Source organism: Balaenoptera borealis (assembly GCF_965194805.1).
Source record: "Balaenoptera borealis genome assembly, chromosome: 5".
Classification (NCBI taxonomy): Eukaryota; Metazoa; Chordata; class Mammalia; order Artiodactyla; family Balaenopteridae; genus Balaenoptera; species Balaenoptera borealis.
In genome coordinates, this window is record NC_138862.1 from 65,657,345 (window position 1) to 65,685,111 (window position 27,767).

At 38.9% G+C, this 27,767-nt stretch overlaps 1 protein-coding gene across 3 annotated transcripts; it reads right to left on the reverse strand.

The window, feature by feature from the left end:
- On the reverse strand, positions 1–27,713 carry TMEM39A (transmembrane protein 39A). 3 transcript variants are annotated; one of them, XM_082394723.1, is made up of 10 exons: positions 27,360–27,645; positions 26,037–26,223; positions 19,276–19,498; positions 14,733–14,816; positions 12,549–12,703; positions 6,147–6,495; positions 5,998–6,042; positions 5,182–5,369; positions 3,068–3,188; positions 1–479 (listed from the first exon to the last, which is right to left on the reverse strand). In XM_082394723.1, exons 2-10 carry the CDS (start codon positions 26,147–26,149, stop codon positions 246–248), a joined length of 1,512 nt encoding a protein of 503 aa, XP_082250849.1. In that variant the 5' UTR covers positions 26,150–26,223; positions 27,360–27,645; the 3' UTR covers positions 1–245. The 3 variants fall into 3 exon arrangements, with proteins under 3 accessions (XP_082250849.1, XP_082250850.1, XP_082250851.1); XM_082394724.1 differs by lacking the exon at positions 5,998–6,042 and having other exon boundaries at positions 27,360–27,713; XM_082394725.1 differs by lacking the exons at positions 1–479; positions 3,068–3,188 and adding an exon at positions 4,059–4,238 and having other exon boundaries at positions 27,360–27,648.
- Positions 27,714–27,767: the final 54 nt, after the last annotated feature.

Here is a 27,767-nt window from a genome sequence, read left to right on the forward strand (position 1 = left end):
AACAAATCAATCTCTTTACTGGAGAGGCACACCTCTCCTCTGTATATTATTCAAATATACTAACACATGAAAGATCACATCATCTTGTTTATGGATACATTTAATGTCCCTTGCCCTTCCCACCTTTCAAAACATAATAGTATACAAAATATAAAATATCTTAAATATTTATAAAAATCGCAAGAAAAAAATAGAACGTATGAAAATATTTTTATCTGAGTTCTCCCTCATTGTTGAGAGGCAGCTTAGTTTGCCTTGAGTTCATAATTATTGAGTGGATAGGAGTATGCCCTGCCTAATACGATTCTGTCCCGGAGGAGCTTAAATAAAACATAGTAGTTGCAGAAGAGGATGAGAGCCATGGAAAGTGTATGGTTCCACTTCTCCGACCGCAGCAAGGAATAGAGCTGGTAGAAGACAACACTGCCCTCAATAAGGATAAGCAGATTTAACAGCCTTAATGGACGATGAAACAGGAACTGTAAGGAAGTTAAAAAGCAAAATGTTATTTCATAGAAAAGACTGCAGTTATTCTCACATTTTTCTTCTAAAATCATTTCATATTTACAGGCTCCTATGTGCACCAACAAGCAGATCTGCTTATTGAATATCAATCAGGCTATTTCTTGCTATAGAGACCCAAACCCTTTCTTTTTTGCTCAAGGAATAATGAAATACATTTTATTTCAACGCCCCTGAGACATGAAAAGGGATTATATCCAAAAGAACTCTGCCTCAAAAATTTTTCCTAGATTTTATCTTAGGTATATATTTTATTTGAGATAACCAAAAGTATATTTATTTATCTAAGACAGGGGCTGGATAAAGGACCAAATGGGAAATATTTTAGACTCTCAAGTCAAGAGACAAAAATTGAGGATATTATATGTAGGTAACTCATAACCACTTAAAATGTAACTGCTTAAAAATACAAAAATCATTGTTAGTTTGTGGGCTGGTCTAAGATATAAACACCTACACTAGACAAGTCTGCAGGGGGCAGTGGTAATATAAGTTGAAATATCAATAATTTCTTAATTTTTTTCTTAAACTGTTACCCACCATGCTGTCTCTTTTATTTTGTTCAGTTTTTCTGGATATTGAAAAGTAGGGTGAACAAAGACAGAACAATGAGGAAGGAAGGAAAAATTAGTCAGAATTAGAGTTTGGCTAAAAACAGACCTCACTGTTTTCATTCCCACCAAATTCTTCAGTCTAAGAGGCTAAATCCTGGTTGACTAATAAAAATGTATTATGAATAGGAAGATAGAGGTCAAAGATTGCAAACTGTGGTAATGGTAGTATATCAGATCTAAAAGAATAATTTAGACCTCAGGACTCGAATCTGAGAATAAAACCAAATCATCATGACAGCTCTGAAAGGTAACTGGGTTCTCAGGATCCTTCTGCGGAAGGAAGAACATGTTTAACCTGGGTTTTATTACATGATCTCCAGTAATATCATGTATAAAATTGGCTCAGAGTTAACATTCTAAAAAAAAAAATTAGGCAATTTCAGATTCTATGGCAATTATAACAATTACAATTAAATGTGCAGGTAAGCTATAAACTGAGTAAAAATGTGAGGACAGCCAGAGCTGCAGGTAATAGGCACATTTTAAGTGAGTGTTCTTAAACAGTGTGGCTAAGAATCATTTCCAAATATGCAAATGCTGCAAATTCCTAGGATCCTTCAGAGATTCTGACTCTAAGTGACCCAACCACCACTTTGAGAAGCACTGATTTACTTTGGTCACGCAAAATCAGTAATAAGTTAATTTCCTTAATCTTCTTCTATGGATTCCACCTGATTCTTCAGCTGTCCAACACTAGCAAGGAAAATACTTATATTTCAAGCAGAAAATTTTAATAAACTATCTAGTTACTGTAGGTTTCCAGGGGACTGCAAGAGCCAACAGATGTCCTTAATGGCCTGTGGAACTCAGCTGGCTGAATTAAATATTCTGTGTAGAAACCAAATGCTTATGTAGTTGTAACCTAAGTCCACTCCTTCATCTTAAGGCAATCCCACAGGAGTCTAGGAGATTATGGTATTTCCCTCATTCAAAGGCCTTTCACCTTGCCCCACCCTCCCCTACCATGTTATTTATAAGCATCCTGCCTTGATGCAAGTTTCCAGTATTTAATTAAAAGGCTCTTAGTTGCAAACACCCGCAGAACCAGAAAATCCAAGTACCCTCATAAGGAAATGGGAGGGATGGAGGGAGGGAGAAAGGGATTCAAGTATCTAAAAAATAAATAAATAAATAAAATCTCCAATTCTTTTTCAGAATATGATCTCCATTCAAAGGCAATGCACTGCACTATGTACATTTTTACTAAAAACAGTTCCCTGCATATACCTTCTTTTCCCCACTCCCATTAATCAGCTGGCCTTTCTCTTATAAGTAAATACATTTGCCTCCTAGAGCCAGAATTTCTGGAAAAGTGAAAGATCAAATAGAACATAATCCAAGGTGTAAATTCAAATAGAACAGAAGCTGGATTTAATGGGTGTCTACTGCTTTTTCCTTTTAAACTTTTAAGCCTTTTTTCCTTTTAATCCAAGAGAAGGTAAAAGGCCACAGATCATGGCATTTGCCTGAGTTTCAAAGGGGAAGTCAAAGTATTTTAAGGAGATGATATATATGACAAATACCAAAAAATAAAACCATCACATTATTACTATATTAAATATTGCTTAAGGATACACAGATATATTATAATAAGGACACCACTAAACCAAACTATTACAAATAAAAGTTGTAAGATGAAAAAATGGAAGTCTTAAATAATTGTGTACTTGTTTCAAGTAATACTAGACTCAACAAATTCCAATGTAACTAGAGAAACCAGTCAAGCTATTAAAGTTGAGATATAGGTATTTCACCTTCAATCTGCCTTTCAGAAGATATTTCCAAAGGACAGAGGCCATTATAGTAGTAAAATAATTACCCTGTCTTAATTTCCTAGTATGTGCTACACACTGTGCTAGATGCTTACACACAGAGTAACCTCCTAACACTTATCCTAAGCTTATGTTTGAAAAGATATAAGCGGTACTTGCATAAAAGCGGGCATGGGATACGTCTGAAGGCACCGCCACGTTGTAAGGCCCCATGGCTCTATATAAGCACCTGCTGTGTCGCACCAGCACCCCTTGAGGCCATATTGTATTTTCTGACCAACTAAGGGAGAAAGAAATGCAATGTTAGCCTATTGGCAATTACAGATAAGACAGTGCCTGGCCAGGCCAGCTATATTTCTATGGAAAGGATTAAGTATTCAAGGCTTCATCTGCCTGAATTCTGAAAATACAGTAATTCCATGGTCAAACTGGAAGCAGTCAAAAAGGATTTATTATAACTTCATTGCTATACAGTAGAGAGAAACTGCAAAGTTAACTCAGTGTCGAAGGACTTAAGAGGCTTAGGAGAACAAGCAGAAATAAATGTGTAAGGAAGGCATCTATGAGCCAGAAAATCCGGTGTAAGCAGGTGGACTGTCACCTCAATCCCAAGTGAGCAGAGTCTATTGGTGGAAATGCTAAAGGGAACAAACAAGAAGAGAGAGTGGATGGTAATAAGAGTAGTGGAGAAATTCACACATTATCAAACTAGCACGACATTTACTGCAGAATTACATCCCAAAAAGCTACAGAAAATCTATTCATTTATCACACACTTCAAATGCTTCATATATGTGAGAAGCTATACAGAAGAACACAGAGACACACAAGGTACCGACACACAGACTTTTCTTTTTACCACTTTCTTGGGTTTTTTTTATAGAGGTTTCTCTAGGAAAAAGAAGTTATGGAAGAAGCTTCATTCTTTCCAGCACCAACGTAATGGAGTTGGGGTGGGGATGGGGATCTTCAGGTTAAGCTTTTTTTAAAAAAATCTAAGTTAATTCATCTCTTCCTGATTTTGGAAAGGTTAGTTTCCTAGGGTAAGAACTGGGACAGCATTTTAAATATGTTAAAGAAAAAAAAAATTCTAGCACCCTGAAGCTTTCCCAGTTCAGAAAATGTTCCGTCGGCCTTGCTCACACTTACCAGCATTAAAGTGATGATACACCTCATGGCCATGTGCCATCAGGAGCCTGAAGATGTACAGTACTAGTACTGTGGATTGTATTTTCAATTTTTATTGAAATTTGTCCTTTGCCCACAGTCGGGTTTCTTTTCAGCCTGGCCCAATCTCTTTCAGTTCCTGGGCTTGAAGGCCTGTGCTAATCTGTATCAGACATCAAGGCAAATAATTGAAGGGAGCACTCTGAGGGGGAGGGGGAAGGGAATGTCACCTCAATCTGTCCCACTTAATTAGGAAAGAATTTCTAGGTGACGAAATTTGTGAAATGTTCAAATTATAAAAGGAAGATGAAGATGGTCCAGGTCTGAGAGAGAGGCATGATGAAAGGCTCAGAAGCAAGTGAATAAAAGGGTTCTAAAGTCAGTCATTCTGGACCACAGGGACCATGCAGAGAAATGACTAATAGGGGGACACAATGAGACAATGAGAGGAATACTCAGAAAGAACTCACTTAGGGACAGTTTTCACTTAAATTTAGGAAAAGCAGGGCAACATTCATTAGTGAGTTTAGGAAGAAAAGAAAAACACAAAGATGCAGGCTAAAACAACAACAACAAAACAAACAAAAAACCCAAAAAGCAAAAATAAATAAATTAATTAAAATGCGGGCTAGGAAAATCACTAGAACAAATTTACATTTATTAGAAAGAAAAGATGAGAGAAGCAAATTCCAGCTGCCTAAGTATAAGACAATTAGCTTGCAGCTACTCAGCTGTGGCAATGAAGATGAGAAGATGAATCTCACAGTCATCTAAAGAAAATTAAAAATATGTCATGACTCTTTGAATTTGGGCAAAGGGTTAGGACTGAAAGAAAACTCCAAGATTATAGCTTGGGAAATAAATTACACATTCTAGAGTGACTGGGGAGTTGAAAGGTAGGAGGCATTTAAGGAGGGACTGGGGATGGTGGTGGAGATGAGTTAATGTCCCCTGCGTTCAGTTTAGAGGGATGATAAGCACCCACGTAGACAAAAACTAAAAATTAAGTGTTCAAAGCCAAGAACAAGAATGACATACAAAGCAAATAAACATGATCAGCAGCATGTAAAAAGGTGTTAAATGGTTCTATCCTCTAACCTACTTACATGTGCTGTGGAGCATTGCTGTAGGACCCATGTTCAAGCTTCTGCCACTTGCCCAGGTGAGCAGCTGATTTATGTAGCAAATCACAGTATTTGGATGGCAGCAGTTGTGTGGTGAGCATGACAAAAGCATTGATCCACACCATAATGAGGTGCTCACATGACCAGCGCATGTCATAGTACTGGGTACTCTGGAAGAGATCAGAAGAGAGAGAAATGATCCACGTACTGGTGAGCAAGAAGGCAGGGATGGGTGCGTGTACACACGCCCTGCAGACAAATGCCACTCTGAGTCGCACATGCATTTGTTGTCCTCCTGTCTGTGCAGAAAGTTCAAGAGCAGAGTCCTCCAAAATCCTTCAACCTGACTTTCTGGCTGTATGAGTTAGGGTTGGGAGGGAGAGGCAATTATACTTTAAGTGCTTCCTTTCTAGAAGTGAATGATCTCTGTGAATGACCACTCCAGCTGCAGATATGCTTCTCAATGGGTGAAGGAAGGGCACTAAAATGACCCAAAAGATTTTGGGCCCAAGTGACATCCAGACCATTTTTCTTTTCTACTAAAGTAAAGTTTAAAGGTTAGATTAAATTCAAGGAAACTCCTGATAACCATGTTAAGATCAACCACGGTAGGCTGAATTTTACTGAAACCTCAGTCCTCTTAAGCTACCACATACGGATTCTAAGTACAAGTTTATTCTCCCCAGAAACTGGGGGGAAAAAAAAAATCTTAAAAAAAAAAATAAGAAAGAAAAGCAAAGAAAAAAAGAGGGGACCACCACGGGTGCATCACAGATATGGAAATATCTATCCACCAACCAGGTATTGGTGCACTCCAGATGCAGCCGAACTCCACCATCCAGGCTGCCAAAGGGGAGACAGAGAAAAGGGGGATTAAATAAGAAATACCCAGTTTATGTCATTCACACACAAATCCAGGAAGCACATAAAAGCAAGTAACCACCTACCTTCACAAAACACAGGGGGAGAAATGCAACATAGTAGGCACTGAAGAGAGAGTTGAAGAGAACTTCCTTGATTCTGTGGTTGAAATCTGCTTTCAGACATTCTACTTCATTGCGAATGAGGTCTGGAGACAGGGGGCAGCTGTGGCTGGGGATGGGTGTGGCATTATTAAACTGTTCTTTTAGAGACTCCAGCAATAAGGAGAGGAAGTCTTTGGACTTGGCCAAGCCACCCACAGTCGAGGCACCTTCCTCTACCGCCTGGTGCTGAACCATGTAGTTATAGTCTGCAAGAAGAAGATGAGCTCTACTATCTTGGTGGAAACAGCAGAGAGGAACATAAACACCAAACCTGTAGAAAAAAGGGAGTATGAAAATGAGACCACAGAAGCCACCTAAGATCAGATCATATAACTGTGTTAGTAAAATAGTCATGATTCATCAGAGTGAACGTAGTATAATGGGGACTTTGCTGACGGTAAATTCATTATCTGGGAAGCGCTTTAATTTCTTCCCACAAAGGCAATATATATTCACTGTAGAACAGGAAACTACAAAAAATCATGACAATAGAAATTACCCGGAAATAATCATTTTTATAATTTTTACAGTTGGGTGCACAGACTTTATACTTTTTCTTTTATATGTTTAGCCTCATACAGTATAAACTGGTTTGTATACTGCTGTTTTAACTTTGGGTGTGTGATTATGTAGCATGGATATATTGAGCTTTTTCTCATGTCGTTAAATATTTTTCTGCAACAATTCTAAAAGGTACTATAGTATTCTCATGTAGCTATACCATAACTTACTTATTTCTCTCTTGTTAGAAACTCAGCCTGTTTCTTACTTTCCACTACCATAAATACCATTGGGATAAGTAACTTCCCACACAGATTTTTGTGTACATCTGGTATTTTCTGAATGGCTTGCCCTTCAAGTTTCCTCTTCTTAGTGAGGGGGTTCCCCTGTGCACCCCCACCACCACATCACCCACCATACTCCCACAGGCACTCCTAGTTCCTCTTGCCTGGTTATTTTTCTCCACTGATCTTACCACTCCATATATTTTACATGTTTTTTATTTTGGGTTTTTTCCCTTTGGTCTATCCTCCCCTCACTACAATGTAAGCTCCAAGAACCAGAGATTTTAGTCTGCTTATTAGTTCACTGCTATATCCTTGATGCTTAGAATAGTGGCTGAAACATACTAGGCACTAAATAAACACTTGAAGGATTAATGAAAACAATTCTAAAAGTACAATAAATAAATTTTTACAGGTAAAATTACTTGGCTAAAGGACTGAAAATTTGTGAGACTTTTCATAACTTCTTATAGTTGCTCCAACTTTGGTTCCTTAAAAAAATTTTAAACACTTCCCCAAGTCCTCATTAAGTAACTTCCACATTGTAACGTAGGTATGTATAGGTATGTATTGTATTGGGTTAGGCAGAAAGTTCGTTCGCATTTTTCTGTGCCATCTTGTGAAAAACCAGAATGAACTTTTGGGCCAACCCAATAAATAAAATGGTCATTTCATTGACATAAATTTAGATATTAAAAATAGCAAATAAAAAGACATCTTATTTAGTTATAAATTTTATTTTAAAAAAATTAACAAACGTCACTTGTTCATAGTTCTCTATAGAGGGAGAAAGGATGAGCTTCTTGCTAAGTTAAGAGGATGGTTAGCAGTAGCTCTGGGATCCACTGTGAATGTGCCCTGGAGTAGTAGGATGGGAGGGGGTAAATGCAGAAGTATCATGCTAGGATCATAAGCTTGAAATGAGCTTGCCACTCTGTCAATTTCATGTGACCATGTCCAGGCTAGCCTGCCAGAGCATGAGAGACTCATGGAGCAGAGTTTAGCTGTCCTAGTTGCCTAAACTGACAGCCGGTCAATCTCACATATGTGACTGAACCCAGCTAAGATCAGGAGAGTCTCCTGACTTCCAGCTGATCCCAACACATACACAGTAAATACATAGTGTGGTATGCTACCATGGCTCTGTGGATGTTCGTTACAGCATCATATGTCAACAGATAACTGATACAGGGTAACATCAAAGGCTTAGAGCATGGAGAGCTTTGTAAGGTAAAGAAAATGATTCATGAATTTTAGAGGGTTAGTAAATATTTAGACATAAAATTTGTTTAAATTACATGCTTATTTCATTGTTTTATAGGGGTGTGGAGAGCCTCCAAGAATAAGAAAGCTTATTGACATATCTAAAAAAATGAAAATGTTTGCTAGCCATTTGATGATGGTAATCCTCTTCAGTCTGGCCAAAATATTCCTCAATATATCCATAATAAGCCTTTCAAGTTAGATAGGGTTAACCTTCTAAATGATTCAACCAGCTATTGTTGATAAATAGAATAACTAAATCATTTGTTTCCAACTCAAACAGCTGAAATATTAATCTAGAAATACAGAAACAACTGATGTAAAATATACACCTTATAAGAAATCTGAATCATGAAAAATAATGTTTATAACAAAGAAAATTCACTCTGTATGAATTCAGTTGATGGGTGTCTTAAGTAATTGTTTAAGGAATTTAATTAGAAACAGAGTACAACCAATAGAAAGACTCTTCCTGCCATCCTTGGCCACACAATCTCTGAGTATGCCTTTATTTTATACTGTCGCTACCCATATAAATTCATGCTTACACTGCAGCACCATAAACAGTATAGAGCAATGGTTCTCAAACTTGAGCTAGCATCAGAATCATCTAGCAGGCTTGTTAAAAGACAAATCCTGAGCCATACTTCCTAGAGTTTCTGCTTCAGTTTGGGGTAGATTCTGAGAATTTCTATTTCTAACAAATTTCCAGGAGGTGCTGATGCTGCTGTTCTGGGAACCACATTTTCAGAACTACTGAATTTAGAGTAGTGGTTAAGACAAGGGCTCTGAATCAAAAAGACCTGAGTCTTTCTCATTAATTGTCTAACCATGGGAAAATTTTTTAACCACTTAATCACAGTCTTTACCTATGGCAAAGATTGCTAATTGTCTGCCAATAGCTACTGTTCTCCTGTTTCTTCCATAGCAACAGAATTTTTTGTGTGTGTGAATAGCAGAAACATTTATTCCACCCAGCAAAGTCACTGAAGAAAAGTGAAGTTCCAACACATTTCTTTTGTCTTCTCAGTTATAAATAAAAGAACATGGGCTTCCCTGGTGGTGAGTGGTTGAGAATCTGCCTGCCAATGCAGGGGACACGGGTTCGAGCCCTGGTCTGGGAAGATCCCACATGCCGCGGAGCAGCTAGGCCCGTGAGCCACAACTACTGAGCCTGCGCGTCTGGAGCCTGTGCTCCGCAACAAGAGAGGCCGCGATAGCGAGAGGCCCGCGCACCGCGATGAAGAGTGGTCCCCGCTTGCCGCTACTGGAGAAAGCCCTCGCACAGAAACGAAGACCCAACACAGCCAAAAATAAAATAAATAAATAAATAAATAAATTTTAAAAGAACAGGCATTTTATCAAAGAAGACATACACCTGGCAAATGAACACAATAAAAATGTTCAACAATATGAATCATTAGGGAAATGCAATCGGACTATAGTGAGATACCTCTACACACTTTAAAACAGGCAATATTTTTACTACTGACCATACCAATCAAATACTGGTGAGGACTACAGGGGAACTGGAATGCTTCCATACTGTTGACGGGAATGCATAAGGTAACCGTTATTCATTTTAGAATATGAATCCATATATTCATATGAAGACTTTTATGCACGTGTTCATAGTTAGTTTATCTGTGGTGGCCAAACTGGAAACAAACCACAAAACCCCTTCTGTTATTTTTCAGGAAGAAAATGAACTACTCACACCTGCAACTCAGATGATTCTCAAAATAATTATGCATCATGAAAGAAAAAGACAAATACAAAAGTAAATATTAAGATGCCAATGATATTAACAGTCTAGAAAACACTAATTGAGTGGGAAAAAAAGTAAATCAACTGTAGTTGCCTGGGAGTCCTGGGAGACACGTCAGAAGGTAGACATTGGTGTTGTATGTTTGTTATTATGATGATGGATCCGTGGCTTTACAAGTATTAAAACCTACCAAGCTGTACATTTTAGGTACGTTCATTTCAATGCATACCAACTATACAGCTCAATTAAGTTTTAATAGAAATTGGCTTCACATAAAAATCTGAATCTCTTTTCTGAATCTCCTTTTCAGTAGAACTCTGCCAACCATAGGTTAACTCCATCACCTCTCCTTGTACATGGGAGGGATTCTGTTGCAGTAGCAATGAAGACTGGTGAGCAATGAAAGGTGTTTCCACTTGAGTTATCCAGGAACTCTGCCTGGGTCCTAAAAATCACATGCCTGGACTACACGACTTCCACTCTCATGCAGCTCCAAAGTCACTGGTGGTTCTCACAACTGTCCTCATCTCAGGGTGACCTCTGAACCCACCAAAAATTCTGACATCCAGGACTCAACATTAGTCCCACAGAGCCCTGCAGTCTACCCTGGGAGGCCTTGGACAACAATGCAAATTAGACCACAACTGGAGTGAACACTATTCTCTGCCATGATACTATCCCCACTGAGGTATACAAAGTTTGCAACACTCACAAAACCTGTTCCTCTTCATCCGGACAGTCCAATATGGCTCTCAACATCAGTCCAACAGTGAGCAAACACCAAGATGAAAGCGGGCTTAAATAATAGTCTTTATTATGGCATAGAGCAGAGCAAACTGAGGCAGATAGTTTCCAAAAAGGGTGACCTGGAGCTAGAAAAATCCATCCCGAGCATGACATGAGACAATGCCACCAAAGAAGATGTAAACCTCTGTGAGCCACCAGCAGAACCCAGCCTGGATCTCCATGGTCAAAGGTGGTTAGGTCCTGTCTTAGCCGGCTGATGGAAGAGAATGACAACACCTAAGTGCTCAGCCTATTAATGCTTCACTCCAGGGGATAGGAGAGCACAAAGGTCTACCTACCCTGACCACAGTGAGGTGACTAATGCCCAGTATGGGGATCATAGCAACAGAATTTTTAGTTGAGATACAGCTGCCCTGCTAAAGACTTAATTTTCCAGCCTCCCTTACAATCTATCCTGCTAGGGAGGGTGGAGCAAAAAGATAGCAGAAGCTTGAGTTCTGACACCACGGAGCTATCACAACTATCCGAGATAGCTTAAACACACACTGTGCAGGAGAGAGGAATGAGCTTCTAACTTTTTAAAGCCACAAGCATTTTGGATCTGTTATAGCAGACTAAATATACTACCTCTTGGGTCACTGTGATGATTTCATGAGGTGATGTTTATAAGCACCACCTAGCCCGACACTTAACACTTAACAAGAGCTTAATAAATGATAGCTATCTGTTAACATCTAACAAAGAAGGTTTTAGCCAAATGTAAACAAGTTAAAACTATGCAAAATAGTTTAATAAGCTAATATGTACAATAATATACCACTATACAACCATCAGAACGGCTAAAATTTTAAAAATGGAAAACATCAAATGCTGGCAAAAATGTGTAGCAACCAGACTCTTATAGAATTGCTGACAGAATAAAATGGTATCACTTCTTTGGGAAAAAGTCTGGTAGATTCTTATAAAACTAAACATACTCCTACCTTGTGGCCTAGCAGTGCCACTCCTACATATTTCTTCCAAGAGAATGAAAAGGTATCTTTGCAAAAAAAGACTTGTATAAGAATGTACATAACAGTTTCTTTTTAATAGTAGTCAAAAACTGGAAACAACCCAGGTGCCCAACAATAGGAGAATAAACAAATTGTGGTATATTCATACCATGAAATATTACTGATACATGCAACCACACAGACAAATCTCAAAGACAACATGCTGAGTCAAAGACAGCTTGAAAGTGTATACATACTGTACAATTCCATTTATATGAAATTCTAGAATTCGCAAACTAATCTATGGTGGGAAAAAAATCAAAACACTGTTGCCTCTGGGAGACAGGGGGGTTGGGTTTGACTGGAAAGGGACATGAAAGAACTTCTGGAGTGATGGTGATGTTCCATACTGGGATGAGGTTTTGAGTTACACAGATATATGCATTTATCGAAACTCAGCATATGTACACAAGATTTGTGAATTTTATTGTATATGAATTTTATTTGGTGGACAGAGCTAATGAAAATATTCTTCATTGGTAGGAGAGCCATACCTCTTGGGGATAATCTTAGTTTATGTCTACTGTCCCAGCTGTATCCCAGTTTAGAAAATAAATTATATGGTCACTCTAACCACTGATTTTTCCAATTTTCTGAACTCCTGCTTTATATTGAAGAATTTCATTTCCCGCCCTTTAATACCATCACTTGCATGACCCAAATAATTTCTTAAGACTTACTAATAAAATAGTAAAACTGGAGTACTCACGGGTAGCCAAGGAAAAGGAGATTGAGGACTGAATGGCTTCGGAAGAGATTGACCAGGGTCCAACAAAGTACCCATCCACACAAAGTAAGTAGCACCAAGCGAGCTGATATGAGAACCATGTAGTGAATCATTGATGCTGCACCTGCCTTAGTGGCCTGTAAGTTTGGAAGCACCAAAAAGAAAAGCTTATAAGTGACTTTACTCAAAAGCAATGTGACTCAAGTAAGGACTTAGTAGATTTAGTGGAAGGTAAGCTGTGGGAAAAAAAAAAAAAAAGGAAGGAAGGAAGGAAGAAAAACTGCCCATCCCACCTTATCTTCCTCATTCCTGAAGATTCGATCTCTCCAGGGACAGTTAGCTGTTTCCTCCTTGAATTCCCATAGTCCCTCACAAGACCTCCTTTAAGTTCTTATGATATCGTCTAATTTATTTACACTGGGGCTTCTCAAAGTATGTTCCATGAACCACACTCATCAGAATTACTGGGGCTGCTTACTGAACATGCAAATTCCTACTGACTTTCATCACCAGATATAGGGAACAAAAATCACAAGTCAAGGAACCTGTACTTTAACAAACCAACAAGTGATTTTTATATACATAAAGATAGTGAGCCACTAATTTATCTGACTACGGACTAGACTGCAATGGCCTCAACAGCAGCAACAGTGTTTCTATTTTTCCTTGAATCCTCCTCCCAATCTGTTTGCTGAATTAATGTTTAATAAATTACTGAAACTTCAAAAAATAATCAGATCTTCTTTGACAAATCCCTATATAAATAAATGTTTCTTTTTTGACTTTTGCAAATATGAAAATAATGCATGATCATTACTTCTAGTTCTTTACATCACAGCTGTTCAAATATTCTTCTTTAATCCCAGATCTTTAAAACTGATTAAATATAGTAAGAAAACATATTTGTCTAAACATGAAGCTCTGCAATGTCATTTTCTTTCAAACTGAACTAGGAAGGAATGAGTGAAATGCAGGGGAAAATGACAGATTCTTATAACCTCTAAAACAGCAGTGTCAGAACTCAGAAAAACAATTTTCTGGAGTCAACAGCACATGGGCAAGGAGAAGGAGTTTTACAGGTCCCTCCTATATATCCATTTCTTAGTTCACCCAACATACTACATAGCATATATAATATATACACAATATATACTATTTGTGTAGTCACTTATAAATGCAAAGAAGCAGTTGAATTAATACTACGGCCTGGGCCTTAAACTGTAGAGCAGGCTCAAGCTGTTCTCAGCCCAGCAGGACAAACAGTTGCATATCACTCCCCTGATACATACCTCATGCCAATGTACCTCATGTGCCAAAGTCAAGGGAAGGCATTTAAGCCACTGGAATTACTCCATTGCCTCCATTCTCAAATGTTTAGGATTAGTAATAAATTTAAGTTTAATATTTGTCTTTCTTGGTTGGGCAGCCTCATAAAGACATCATAAGGACCTCAAAAAGAGGTCTTACTTGTCTTGGTCGCCACTGTATCCCCAGGACCTTGTGTAGTATCTGTCACATATAGGTAGCACAGTGGTTAAGAGCTTGGGGTTTGGAATAAGGCAAAAATGATGAATACATTCAAGCTCTGCTGCCCTGGTGACACTGGGATGAGTGTGATGAGGAAAAGAGTATGTTGCTATTGGAGAGTAAATAACAGGAGATCCTAACCTAGGGAGGGTCAAGATTAGTCCTATGCAAGTGTGGATGCTGTCATTTTAAAATTCTAAGTTTTAGTAAACTCAAACAAATGTCTCTTGCTAGCAACTCCACAAATGGTAAATAAATAATTTCAAGTGAATGTTACTTGAAACAATGTTTTAGATGCAACTCTTTATTTACATACATACAACTCTTCTTAACAATAGTTACCTAAAATCCATCCTGTTTTTACTGCAACTATCAAAATTAGAAAGATTGTATTGGAGAACTCAGAAACTAGAACTAAGCTCCTATTGGACAAATGAGATTTCTAACGGTTGAATTAGTATATCACACTTGAATTTTAAATATACTGTAAGAAAACCTTTTAAAAAGAACTAGCACAATTCATGTAAGAGTAAAGAAATTAATTTATAATTGCATTCAAATTATACTTGGACATTTCACATTTTCAACCTCTAACTAGCTCTAGCTACAAGTGACAGAATACAGTGAATGAGCTGTTACCTCTGAGATGAGGGCCCATACAAGCCTCCTCGCAAGCATCACTGTGATGAATGCTGCCAGGTGGTAATCAATGAGATGAAAATTCTACAAGAGAAACAAATAACTGTATCAGAAAGAAATGTGTATCCAGTTGGAACTACTACATGAAGAGGTTTGCCCCCTCAAAAGATTGTCCTATATCATCTTACACTTACAGACCACAGGAATTTGAGGGACCTTGAAGAGACTACCTACCTTCTATTTCTTTCATGACAAATTGCTTTAACTTTTCAAACACTATTTTAAACTATCTGGAATGTAACCTTCTCTTTTTTTGCAAGTTTACTGTATTAGAAGGAAAAGATTACGGTTTTGGGTTAACAAGTGATAACCTGCAGAATTATGGCAAGAATAATTATCTAAAATGCCATATTTATAATGAGTGTCAAATTTAAATTCCCAGGCTTCAAGAGTTACTGTTGTTGGTCTCTCTTTATGAAAGCTTATATTAATCTAATTGGGCATCTACTAATCTAAACTCCCTACTCACTGATACATCAATACATTCAGTCTTTCCCCTTAACTTGATTTAAAAACATGTCTTATATTTGATCTCTTCTTCCTATAAAATGATAGCATTACCTAGATGCTGTGTATGGTTCCTTCTAGTTCTAAGTCTGTATATATATAACTGTGATAATAAACAAAATGAAAAGTCATTAGCAACAAAAAAAGTTGGGATGTATTTTCATTTTGATGGTCAAAAGGTCTGTAAGTTTCCACAGTCCTCCTTCCAGAATTTCTCAACTTATTCAATAAATATGAACTAGACACCCACAGCGTGCCACGTAGTCCTCTGGATACTGAGGATACAATGCTGAAGAATGATAGACAAGATTCCTGCTCTCCTGGATCTTACTTTTTACTGCAGTGTGAGAGAGAAAGGGGATGGCAGAGATTACTAGTTGTTTCTTCTGCCATCACAAAATTTAACTGGACACTGACTCCTAGCTGACTAAAGGTACATTTCTCAGCCTCCCTTGCAATAACTACTTGCGGCTAAGGGATATGAGGGAAAGTCATGTGTGTGACTTCCAAGCCATGCCCTTAAAGGAAAGAGCTGTCTCTTTCTCCTTTCCTCCTTCCTGCCAGCTGCATGTGATGACAGGAGTTGGAGCCTTTGGACCACGGTGTCTGAAAGAAGCAAACTGGGGGTAGCAGAGCAACAGATACGAAGAGTTGCCACACTGGCCTTATATCACCTACCTACTTTTTATACACTAGGGAAATAAGCATCTGTTCCATTTTAGACACCCTGTTACAGCAGTTAAACCCACATCTTCAATAAAGTTGCTTAAGGGGGGAGGGCAATGACAATAAACAAACTAACAAGCAAAAGCATTTCAAATAGTTATGCTGCTGGTAAGAAATAAAACAATAATGACTGGGAAGGGAAGTGCAGAACCAATTTAAATTGGTGCTTAGGGAGGATATCTCTGAGAAAGTGGCACTTGGGCTGACAGCTGAATGACAAAAAAGCACAAGCCGTGACAAGATCTGGGGGCAGAGAGCTCCAGGCAGAGGAAAAAGTAATCACACAGGCTCTAAGGCAGGGAAATATAGGCCTGGTATGTCTGAAAATCAGCAAGAAGGCTGGAATGAGGTAATGAGCAATAAAAGATTGAGTTTATATATTTTTTCCTATGGGGAAGTCATAAGAGTGTTTTAGGCAAAGGGTGCCATGATTCTATTTGTATTTTAAAATTATCACGCTGATTGCTGTGTGGAAAATACATTGTATTGGGGAAAGATCAGTTAAGAAGTTATTGCTTTCAATTCAGATGAGAAAACATGATCGATTGAACAGGGTCAGTAGCGATGGAGTGGCCAGATTTGGGATACATTTTAAAGGTAAAGCAGTCAGAATATCAGGAGAGTGGCTTACCGTTCGTCAGACCATTTCCTTTTCCCTGTCTCTCTTTAAGTGTTTGGATTCTAACAATTATTTATCCCCTCTTAGTTTTGACACTCCTCCCTGCTCATCCTACTCCTCCAAAATAATGGAAGCAAATACACTACACCCCCTAGCTAATGTCTGGGGGGGTCTTATGTATCACCAATCCATCTAAGACATTTTTTATATCGAAAAATTTAAGTGCCTAATGTACCTCATTGTTAAGCAAATTTTGTTATATTCTAAATCACTGAAAACTAGTAATCTACTTATGATTAACTCTTTGTAAACCAGAATATTTGATTAATCAAAGCGCTCCACTCCTGAATATTCTGAATAACTTACTACACCACTTTTAGCTTTTATGTTTCTTAGGGTTAAGACTCACTCAGCTAATTATTTGATAGCTAGAATGAAACTTTACATATTCAGGTGCCCACATTTTCTTTTTGATAATTATTAAGATCTTGAAAATGAAAAAGAAAAACCATATATATAAATCTGACAAATTTCCGAGTCAGGCATGCCTAACAGAAGAAAACTTAAAAGAGACAAACCACTAGTTAAGACGTAAGTCCCTTGGCGACCATCCCAGTCAAGCTGCCACCTGCCATGCTTGAATACCTTCAGTGGTGGGAAGCAATTAGGTCTGCAGCAGCCCATTCATCTTTAACAGCTCACTGATGCAGGCCCTCAGATTCATGGGCTAAAATCTTATTTGCTATTCCACATATGTTACTCTTAAGCTCCACAATTAAATTTTAAGCTTTGTGTGATCAAGGATTATGTGTGGCAGATAAGTTAGCCAGTCCACATGATAACCTCCTTTAAGTGTGCCTTCTTCTACTGTAGAGACTGGAAAGCTAAAGACTACATTTCCGAACTTTCCTGTAACTGAAGTTACTAGATTTGATTTAATGTCTGCCAATCACATAAACTGAGTAAAGTGGGGAGAGGGGCAGGGTAAAAGGCACCCATTTGGTGGCGTGAGTCAGGCAAAGGAAGCCTAATTCTGGAGTCAGCAGCCATAGCAGCACTGGCTCCCCCCATTTCAAGGCAACATTTATAAGGGGCTTTCACAAGAACTCCCGTCAGAAATGGTGGGCTGGGAAAAGAGCTCTTTGATTACCTTAAAATTCAGTAAGTGAGAAGTTTCCATGGGATGTCAAAGTGAAAACAGTATAACAGAACTAACCAACAGTACTCATGGAGTAAACACAGAATAAATACAGGGAGTAAAGCATAGCAGATAGGTCTGAGTTTGAGTGTTCACTTTGTCACATGTGATTTTAAGCCAGTTTCATAACTTCTAGGTCTTATATTGCTCACTTATAAAATGCGAGTCTTAGAGTGGTACCTACCTGTTTTTAGAAAGAATAAATGAGATAATACTTGCAAATAACATAGTAAACATCTTAGCAAGTATTTGCCAATGTCACTGTTAAGATACTGAGGTATTTACTTATAAAACGATACAGCTGGAAGAAGCCTTAAAGATCATCTAATCCAACCTCATTTTACAATACCATGGCCAAAGAAGGATTTAAAATAAAAATGTTTATTCCCTTCTCATACTATCTTGAACATTTTGGTCCACACTTCCTTTCTATGTTCACTAGGCCAGGGAGGTTTTCTAATCATTTATAAGTGTCAGACACATACAATCTACCCAGGACAATAATCTTCTTTCTCCTAGAGCATATCTCCATTATCCATCCAAATCTGCCATTGCTGACCACTTACCTACTAGGTCACCTGACTATCCTGAACTGTTATTTTATATGCCCATCTGTGGAGAACCCTCTGGGCATCAAGATTACCACAGCACACTAAATAACTGGAAAGAGTTATAACTGCTGATGTACTTCAGCAGAGATGGCTAGTTCTTATCTCATTTTATTTTTGTAACAGAACCCAATTTTACTCAGGGTAACAATGAACCCAGCTAAGGTACTATATTGTCCAACCTCCCCTACAGTTAGGAGTGGGTACATGTGAAAATGACGTGAGCCTGGCGTATAAGAAATTCTCCTTTATGCTTCCCTCTGTTCTTTCCCCTTTCTGGAGAACAGGGACAGACCACAGCCACCTTGGAGGCCACATGCTAGAAGATGGCAGAGTCTCCATCAGCCTGGGTCCCCTGCCAATGGAAATGTGCTACTCTTGCCAACCAGGACAACTGCCTCAGACTGTTACATGTTTGAGGCATTATACAATTTGCGGTTTATTTGTTACAGAAGCTATCATTATCCTCATATAGCCATCAAAAGGGTAAAGTTCCTGGAATATAATCATACTTGCACCTTAAACTTTCAACAAATTTAACATGGAGTAGAGAAAGCTAAATATCAAAACCCTTCTGTGATATGGTTATAATAAAACTACTTAAATCTTTTCTGCATTTTCATTTATATTTTTACTACTTCTGGTTATGGACCAAAGCCAGATATTTAACAATCTTATGACATTATATTCTGAAGGTAATCTGTGCTTTAATATAAAAACATTTTATTCCAAGAAAAATTAAGAAAAATAATTTCTACACATAAGTTTTCCTACTAGTTTCTTGGCTAAGTAACATGAAGAACTTAAAGGCCTGTTAAGACTTACCAATGAAGTACAAGAGGCAGGATGATTATAAGGATACCACCACACTGTTTTATAGATGTTGATGTACTGAATGAACAAAGCAACCAGCAAGTAGATGAAAAAGAGAAATTCAAAGAGCAGGCTCCCATCCACAGGCAAATCAGGAATCTGGCAATGACGAACAGGACCTGGGGTGATTAAGGCTGTGATAGGTGGGACCGGAAGGCCAATAGCACTACCATTCCTGAAAAGAGAAAATTATGGTTAATTCAAATGGTGATACCTTTCAGTGTCAAAGAGCACAAAGGGGTTCTGCTTCCTTCTTCACCTACATTTTAACTGTTGGGCTTCCTCAAGACTCTATTCTGGGACCTTCTGCTTGTCTCTTTTCCCTCTGTACACTCTCTCTCCATAATGTAATACATGGTCATGGCTTCCATTATCTCCTACATGCTGAAAACTAAAATCTCTCCAAAAAGTTCACTGCTGCATTTTAGATCCATGATATCAAGTTGTCTACTGGACATCTCTGTGGTTCTCCTCCTAAAATCCTGACCCTAGTCCACGGCCCACCCAGCTAGCTGCCCAAATCAGAAACCTGGGAGTCATATTAGGAATTTTCTTCTCTAAATCATATATACTCCACTTTATAAATCTTTTTCCAAACTGCACTCTCCTCTCTAAACCCACTGCCTAAGTTCAAGGAGTTACCATTTTTCACCTGAACTACTGAGGTAATCCCTCTAAATTCAACTCTACTTTGAGCAAATCCTCCAACCTGCCTTCAAAGATCTTTCTAAAGTGAAACTCTGATAGTGTACTCTCTTGCCTAAAACTCTTTAGTGGCTCTCCACTAATAGCATAATATCCAAAAATCTTCAGTCTGTCCTATGAGGCCCTCTGCTTAACAGACTACTCTCATCTCTTATCACTCCTCCACATGCACCCTATATACTACCCATGCTATTTGCTATCTGTGAATAAACATGCTATTCCTTTGTATACACCATTCTTTTTACCAGCAATGCCCTCCAAAATCACCTTCCTTAAAGCTTCACATACACATTTACAGACAAAATCTTTCAAGACTTCTAAAATGATCAAACATATCCTCTAAAAGCTTACTCTGACTCACTCAATCAAAACTGATTCATCTCTCCTCTGTGCCACCATTATACCTAAACTCTGCCTTTATTGCACTTTTCATACTGTTACAGTTTTTTTTCATACTGTTGTATAATTTTTTTATATACATCTTTTTGTCTATCAGATCATAATCTTAAGGACAGAGACAGTACTTTTCCTAGTTCACTGCAAATACATATCTTTAGGTTGAGGAGACAGCAGACCAATACAGTCATGAAAAAGAGGGAGATCTCTTAAAACACAAATTAAAATATAGAGATTTTAATCCCTATCTTCTTCTTGTTCTTTCTTCTGAGCTCTTTTGTAAGTCACAAATAGCTGGGCTATCTAAAATGATAAGATGAGGGACTTCCCTGGTGGTCCAGTGGTAAAGACTACACACTCCCAATGCAGGGGGCCCGGGTTCAATACCTAGTCAGGGAACTGGAACCCGCATGACGCGCCCAAAAGATCCTGCATGCTGCAACTAAAGATCCCGCACACGCAACGAAGATACTGTGTGCCACAACTAAGACCCAGCGCAGCCAAATAAATAAATAAATAAAATGATAAGATGAGGGTAAGGAATAAAATTTCCCATTGTTTATATGCCTGTGAATAGAGATCTAAGGGTCTACTATTGCTAATAGAACAAGGAAAACAGGCTTGGTTTGGTTATTTCCAAAGAAGATTCTAGAGAAGGAACAATATTAGTGTTACCATTCTACTCTAAAATTTTCAAATATAGAATTCTACCAGTAGTATGTGACATTTACAGTACTTTAAGTGACTCATGGGAATATGAACTCTGCTCATTCTAAACAGTTAAGAATACCAAGGCAGAAACTCAGAAGAGCTAGAAGGGAAGAACAGGGATGGGGGGAGGGTTGGAAAAAATTATAAAAATTTCTTCCCCTCATTCTCAAGAGTACACTCCAATAGAACAAGCTTACCAAGGAGTAGGTTGTGATCTACCAGTAGGTCTCAAAACCTTACTTGCTCAATCATAAACCAATCATTAATACACCACTATCCTCTGATCGGTTCTGGGAGATGGGCCACAGCACTGCACAACTCCAGGAGGTATTTTTCACACAGAATACAACATGAAAGGTGCCCTCTGGAGTTGTTTGAGCTGGTGGACTTGGAGAGAATTAATGCCAGCAGCCATTCTATTCCCTCACTCCATTTAATCATAAAATATGGAAACAAAAAATTCTGATGAGGAACCTCTACTCTAGAACAAACTAAACATTCTCTAGAACAAATAAAATTTCTTATTCCTCTTCAGTCAAAAGTACATGCTAAAATATCTGTTATGGGGCTTCCCTGGTGGCGCAGTGGTTGAGAATCTGCCTACCAATGCAGGGGACACGGGTTCGAGCCCTGGTCTGGGAAGATCCCACATGCCGCGGAGCAACTAGGTCCGTGAGCCACAATTACTGAGCCTGTGCGTCTGGAGCCTGTGCTCCGCCAACAAGAGAGGCCGCGATAATGAGAGGCCCACGCACCGCGATGAAGAGTGGCCCCCACTTGCCGCAACTAGAGAAAGCCCTCGCACAGAAACGAAGACCCAACACAGCCATAAATAAATAAATAAATAAATAAATTTTAAAAACCCCAAAAGTTAAAAAAAAAAAAAAATCCCTTAAAATATCTGTTATGATTTAAAGGTTTTTATAGAATTTTCCTAAGTAAAGCAGACTAATTCTGCTGTTAACAAAGTTAATAACACTCTGGGCTTCAAGAAAAATATTCAAAACAAAGTACAAAAGATCTATATTTGTGGAACTACCATATGATCCAGCAATCCCACTTCTGGGCATATATCCAGAGAAAACCATAATCCGAAAGGATACCTGCATCCCAATGTTCACTGCTGCACTGTTTACAATAGCCAAGACATGGAAGCAACCTAAACGTCCACTGACAGATGAATGGATAGAAAAGATGTGGTACATATAGACAATGGAATATTACTCAGCCATAAAAAAGAATGAAATAATGCCATTTGCAGCAACATGGATGGACCTAGAGATTCTCATACTAAGTGAAGTAAGTCAGACTCAGAAAGACAAATATCATATGATACAGCTTATATGTGGAATCTAAAAAAAGGTACAATTGAACTTATTTACAAAACAGAAATAGAGTCACAAATGTAGAAAACAAACTTATGGTTACCGGGGGGAAAGGAGGTGGAGGGATAAATTGGGAGATTGGGATTGACATATACACACTATATATAAAATAGATAACTAATAAGGACCTACTGTGCAACACAGGGAACTCTACTCAGTACTCTGTAATGACCTATATGGGAAAAGAGTGGATATATGTGTATGTATAACTGACTCACTTTGCTGTGCAGCAGAAACTAACACAACATTGTAAATCAACTGTCCTCCAATAAAAATTAAAAAAAAAAAAAAAAAAGGATGCCCTCAATCCTCCTCCCCCATATTTGTAAAAGCGCCACTCTTCTGTACGCCCATTAAATTCTGTCCCTAGTTCCCTTATCACACTTATCATTTCATACAGTATTGAAATATTCTCTCCCCTGGTAGACAGTAAGCCACGTGTAATCAGAAATCAAGATGTTAGAGAACTACTGACCAAAACAACTCACCTTGGCCAGACACAATAATAACTGCTTGCATGAGTTATCTCGTAACAGGAGATCCCAATAAGGAACATGGGGCTGCTGCTGAAAACTAACTGGGAGAATTCGGGAGGGGCCAAAAGGAGGGAGGAGATGCCAGCCCATAATATGTCCCGCCAACCTCCCAGAAACCCTCATGCTAGAATCCATCTTGGCTGAGAGATGCGTGCGTCACCAGGAAGTACCGAGTCAGACCAAATATGGCACAAGCAAGATAACTGGCCAGAGACAACCCAGAAAGCTAATCCCATTACCACAAAACCTGAGACTGCGAGCCAAGTGGCAGAGCAGTTCTCCTGGGTTCCCTTACCCTGCTGCTCTCTGTCCGGGTGCCCCTTCCAAATAAAGTCTTTTGTTTCGTCAGTTAAAAAAAAAAAATCTGTTATTTGTGATAGCCTATACAGCCTTGGCTATTATACTTCAAGCCAAAAGACAAAGAGACAAACATCAAATATAGTGATCCAGAGAATCAGTTGGAAAGAGGAAAGTATTCCTATATGTTAAACGTTTGAGAGGAGATATGATCAAAGATCTTAAAACCAAAAAAAGAAAAAAAAAAAAGAGCTAAAATACATAGACTCGGTCAATACATCTCAGAAAATTAATTACGGAGGTATCATTTAAGAAAAATTAAAAGTATTGTTCCTAGGGCTTCCCTGGTGGCGCAGTGGTTAAGAATCCGCTTGCCAATGCAGGAGACATGGGTTCGATCCCTGGTCCGGGAAGATCCCACATGCCGCGGAGCAACTGAGCCCGTGTGCCGCAACTACTGAGCCTGCGCTCTAGAGCCTGCAAGCCACAACTACTGAGCCTACGTGCCACAACTACTGAAGCCCACGCATCTAGAGCCCATGCTCCACAACAAGAGAAGCCACCGCAATGAGAAGCCTGCGCACCGCAACGAACAGTAGCCCCCATTCGTTGCAACTAGAGAAAGCCCACGTGCAGCAACAAAGACCCAACACAAACAAAAATAAAATAAATTAAAAAAAAAAAAGTACTGTTCCTCTGAAAGAATATAAAATAGATTCAAGAAGAGCAAAGTGACACAAATGTTTGAGATACAATGTGGGAGAGTTCCAGTCCCAGATTTCCCACTAACCAGTTGTGGTTTTTGAGAAAGTAACTTTATATCCCTGAGCCTCAGTTTCTATCCTGGAAAGCCAGGATAGAACAGCTACAAGGAAGACAGATCACATGCTCAGAGCTAAACTCATTTAAGAGCAGAGGTATTTTCTAAACGTTCCTAGTTCTTCCCAGTATTCTATCTGCAGACTTCAAGTACATGCAGAACCATCTGAGAATGTGGTTTTCAGCTCTTTTTAAATAGCAGAACAGTTCATATTCCCTCCCCCAAAAGATATTTTACATGGTATCCTAATATTTAAAATACACAGGAGAAAAAGTTAGTCTCATTAAGAGAGGACTGGGAAAACTGAAGCCTAGACTACTAGGTCTGAATGACTTTTTCTCCCTTCTATGTGCTCCTAGAAGCAGCCCAAAACACTGAGGAGGGTTTCCATGGGACGGTATGAGAATCTAATCTAAGAATCTAGGGAAATCCTCAAAGTCAAAGTAATGAACAAAGAACTACTGGAGTTAATACAGAGGCAGAGTTAGAATATTTTAGCTAGCTAGAATCCTAGCTAGGCACAGCTATGATTTTCTACTGCAATTTGAAAGTACTGAATCACTAAACTGATGGTCAGTATATATTAGTAAAATTAAAGCATGAACTTCAAATAGGAAACATCCTTCATCTCAGTATCTATGCTGGATAGTACTTTTCCTCAAGAGCATTTTCATATAGTCTCATTTTTTCATTTTTCTTTATTTAAAAAAATAAAACAACACATGTTATTTGTAGAAATTTTGGAAAATTCAGAGTAAAGTTTTTAAAAGTTACTGCAATTTACTACTTCATTTATTTCCAAGCATAAAGTATTTATGAAGCAGAAAGTATTACCGTTTTTAAAATGAGGAAATCCAAAGAACAGGAGAGTAAAAATATTACTCTAGGATAAATTATAAGTACTCTGTATACATATGTAAATATAAAATTTGGATTGAAAATTAGTATAATGAGAATCAGAGCCTGGAAAGTCCCTTCAAACTGGAATTTCAGGGAGAGACCCACCGAAATGACAACATCAGAACTGATTCTGAAGACTGAGTAGAGCTTGGAGTGGAAGGTCAGAAAGAAAGAAGGGCAGGCCAGAAAGAGAAAGTGCACAAATAACATCAGGAGGGCCTGAAAAGACAAGAGTAGTACTGATTGCTAGCTGTGAAAATTAGAATCCAGGCCAGAGAAAACTCTATTCAGGGAGGAAGCAGAAAAAAAAAATTATCTTGACCAAACAATCCAGTAAAAGCCATCTCTTTCTACTGCTACATGATCGAAACTCCTGATGAAATGAGTTATCCTGGATAATTTTAGAAATAATTCACTCTAACTTTTGAAAATTAGGAATAGAGATAAATTTCCATTAAGAAAATCAAATTCTTTATTCTCGTACAACATGACACAAATCTTAAGATGTTTAGGCTACAGCTGATAGTTTATTCATTTCATTTTGAACAAAATAATTTTTAAGACCCTTGACAGAATATGACAATTTTAGAATCTCATGTTAACTGTCAATTTTAATTTGCCCTCCGCAAAAAAGAATGCTAGTAAGTAGTTAAACCATCACACTCATCTTGAACTGTAATTAATTTCTCCCTTCTTTTAATAGCTGAAAGAAAAGGTGATGACTAGAATTTGGATTATCAGCCATAAGTATGAATCAGCCTGTTTTCACTTTGTGGGCATCACAACTTTCTATCTCCAAAGTATTCTGAAATACTAGGTTTTCAATCTTTAGGGTCAGGATTTCTACTTCAGTGTCAGAAAACAATCTTGATAAGCAAATATCTGAATAACATGATGACTTCTGTATTAGTCTTACTGATCATAGGATATTACAAATTACGCAAAGTCTTATTTCTTCTTTACCTGTTTCTCAGGCCTGTTCCATTGCCACAGCCCCCACCAACCAAAGTCTGCAAAGAAGGTAAAGCTGAACGGCTTAGCTGCTGCCGACTAGGGCCCCTCCTTCCACCGGGCATGTCCAGGAACCAGTCTGCTTCCAGTGCCACCTGTAGCTGCAACCCAGGTTAACGGCTGTCAGCCTGTTTCAACACTGAACAAAAAGAGACATTTAAATATCAGTTTACTATTTTTAAAGTAGGCAGTTTAACAAAACAACCAGAAGAACTGAGTGAGCAGACCTTGTAAAACCAGATTGTCAAACAAATGCTCCCAATGTCTATTACCTAGTTTATTCTAATGAAAGGACTACTCAGTCTCCAATGGGTCAGAAGCCTAAGTTCTAATCTAAGCTCTGTTTGAAAGATATTACAATCAGGTAGAAATTTACAAGAAACACTGAATATATACATTTCCAGTTCAAAAGTAGTATTTCACAGTAAGCCACTTGAAATGCAGAAGAATCAGCACTGTCCAAAATGTTAGGTTTTGTTATCAAGGGAATCTAGATTCTGAGATCAGTTGGGTCACTTATGATCTGACTTTGAGGCATTTAACCTCTGAGTTTGTTTCCTCATCAGAAAAAAAAGCGTTCCTTGTCCTACAGAGGTGGTTGTCAGGACTGACAAAGATGCGTGAAAGTACATCAGAAGGTCTTTTAACGCTTTAAAAGTAAAACTGTTCAAGTGGTATCTCCATATGTTAGAGTGAAAATACTGGAAAGAGCTCAAGTGGATGGCCACTCCAGGAAAACTGATGTAAAATCATTTAGAAATTACTGAAACTGCAGGATTAAAAGACAAGTAATACATAAAGACCATCACTGAAAAGAAACTGTTTTTATCAATCTATGGCAAAATCACGGATCCGCCAATATGGATACCAAAAATCTGTTTCCGAAACAATACAACTTAAAAACTGAGTAATGACACCGTGGAAAAACCCTGGTTTTCAAAACGTTACAGCAGATATCCTCTGTTCCCTATTCCTAACAGCTTTCGGCTGCAGATTAACAAACGCCAGGTGAGACAAAGCATTCAAACCGCTGGATGTAGGGGCAGCTGGTCCTTGCTCAATTAATGAGCAAAGGGAAAGAAAAGTGTGGAGCAAAAAAAATTGGGACGGAAGAGGGCGAGAGGATGGGGTGGAGGAAGGTGGGCGGCGAGAGGACCACAAACTTCAATAGACTGGCCCCTAAGAGGGGATGACAAAGCGGCCCCCGCCGCGCAACCTGGAGGGTCGAAGCAGGCCAGGGACAATCGGACAGCGCGGCGGCTCGGTAATACTCACGCATGGAGGAGGCCAGGCCAGTGGGGAGGGATCCCTGGGAGGAGGCGGCTTTAAAGGCTGGACCCCAGGCAAGAGAACTCCCTGCCCAGGTTGAGACGCTCCAAACCAGCTGCTTGCCCGCGGGCCGTCCCCTCCCGGAGAGTCGAGAAAAGGTGTCCAGGCTTCGCGCTGTCAGACCCAGACACCGAGTCAGTGCCAGAGTCAGAGCCAGAGCTAAAGCTAGAGGCAGAGCCCGGGCCCGTCAGCGCTCATCCTCAGCCTCCATTACCGCGGAGCTGAGCAGACGTGGCAGCGCACAGTGGTGACGTCAGCGCCGCGACGGCCTACCGCCCCAGCCGCGAACAGGGCCCCGGAACTACACGAGAGCCAGGGAGTGAGCACCGCACCCCCTCCTGCGTGCACCTGCGC

Excerpts from the sequence above, each read along its gene's own strand:
- TMEM39A (XM_082394723.1), bottom strand. The coding sequence starts at position 26,149 with ATGCCCGGTGGAAGGAGGGGCCCTAGTCGGCAGCAGCTAAGCCGTTCA. Across the intron at positions 6,496-12,548 it reads CTCCTTTTCCTTGGCTACCC|GTTTGGTGTTTATGTTCCTC; the intron begins GTGAGTACTCCA and ends TTTTTTCTACAG. Across the intron at positions 480-3,067 it reads TATCCCATGCCCGCTTTTAT|TTCCTGTTTCATCGTCCATT; the intron begins GCAAGTACCGCT and ends ACTTCCTTACAG.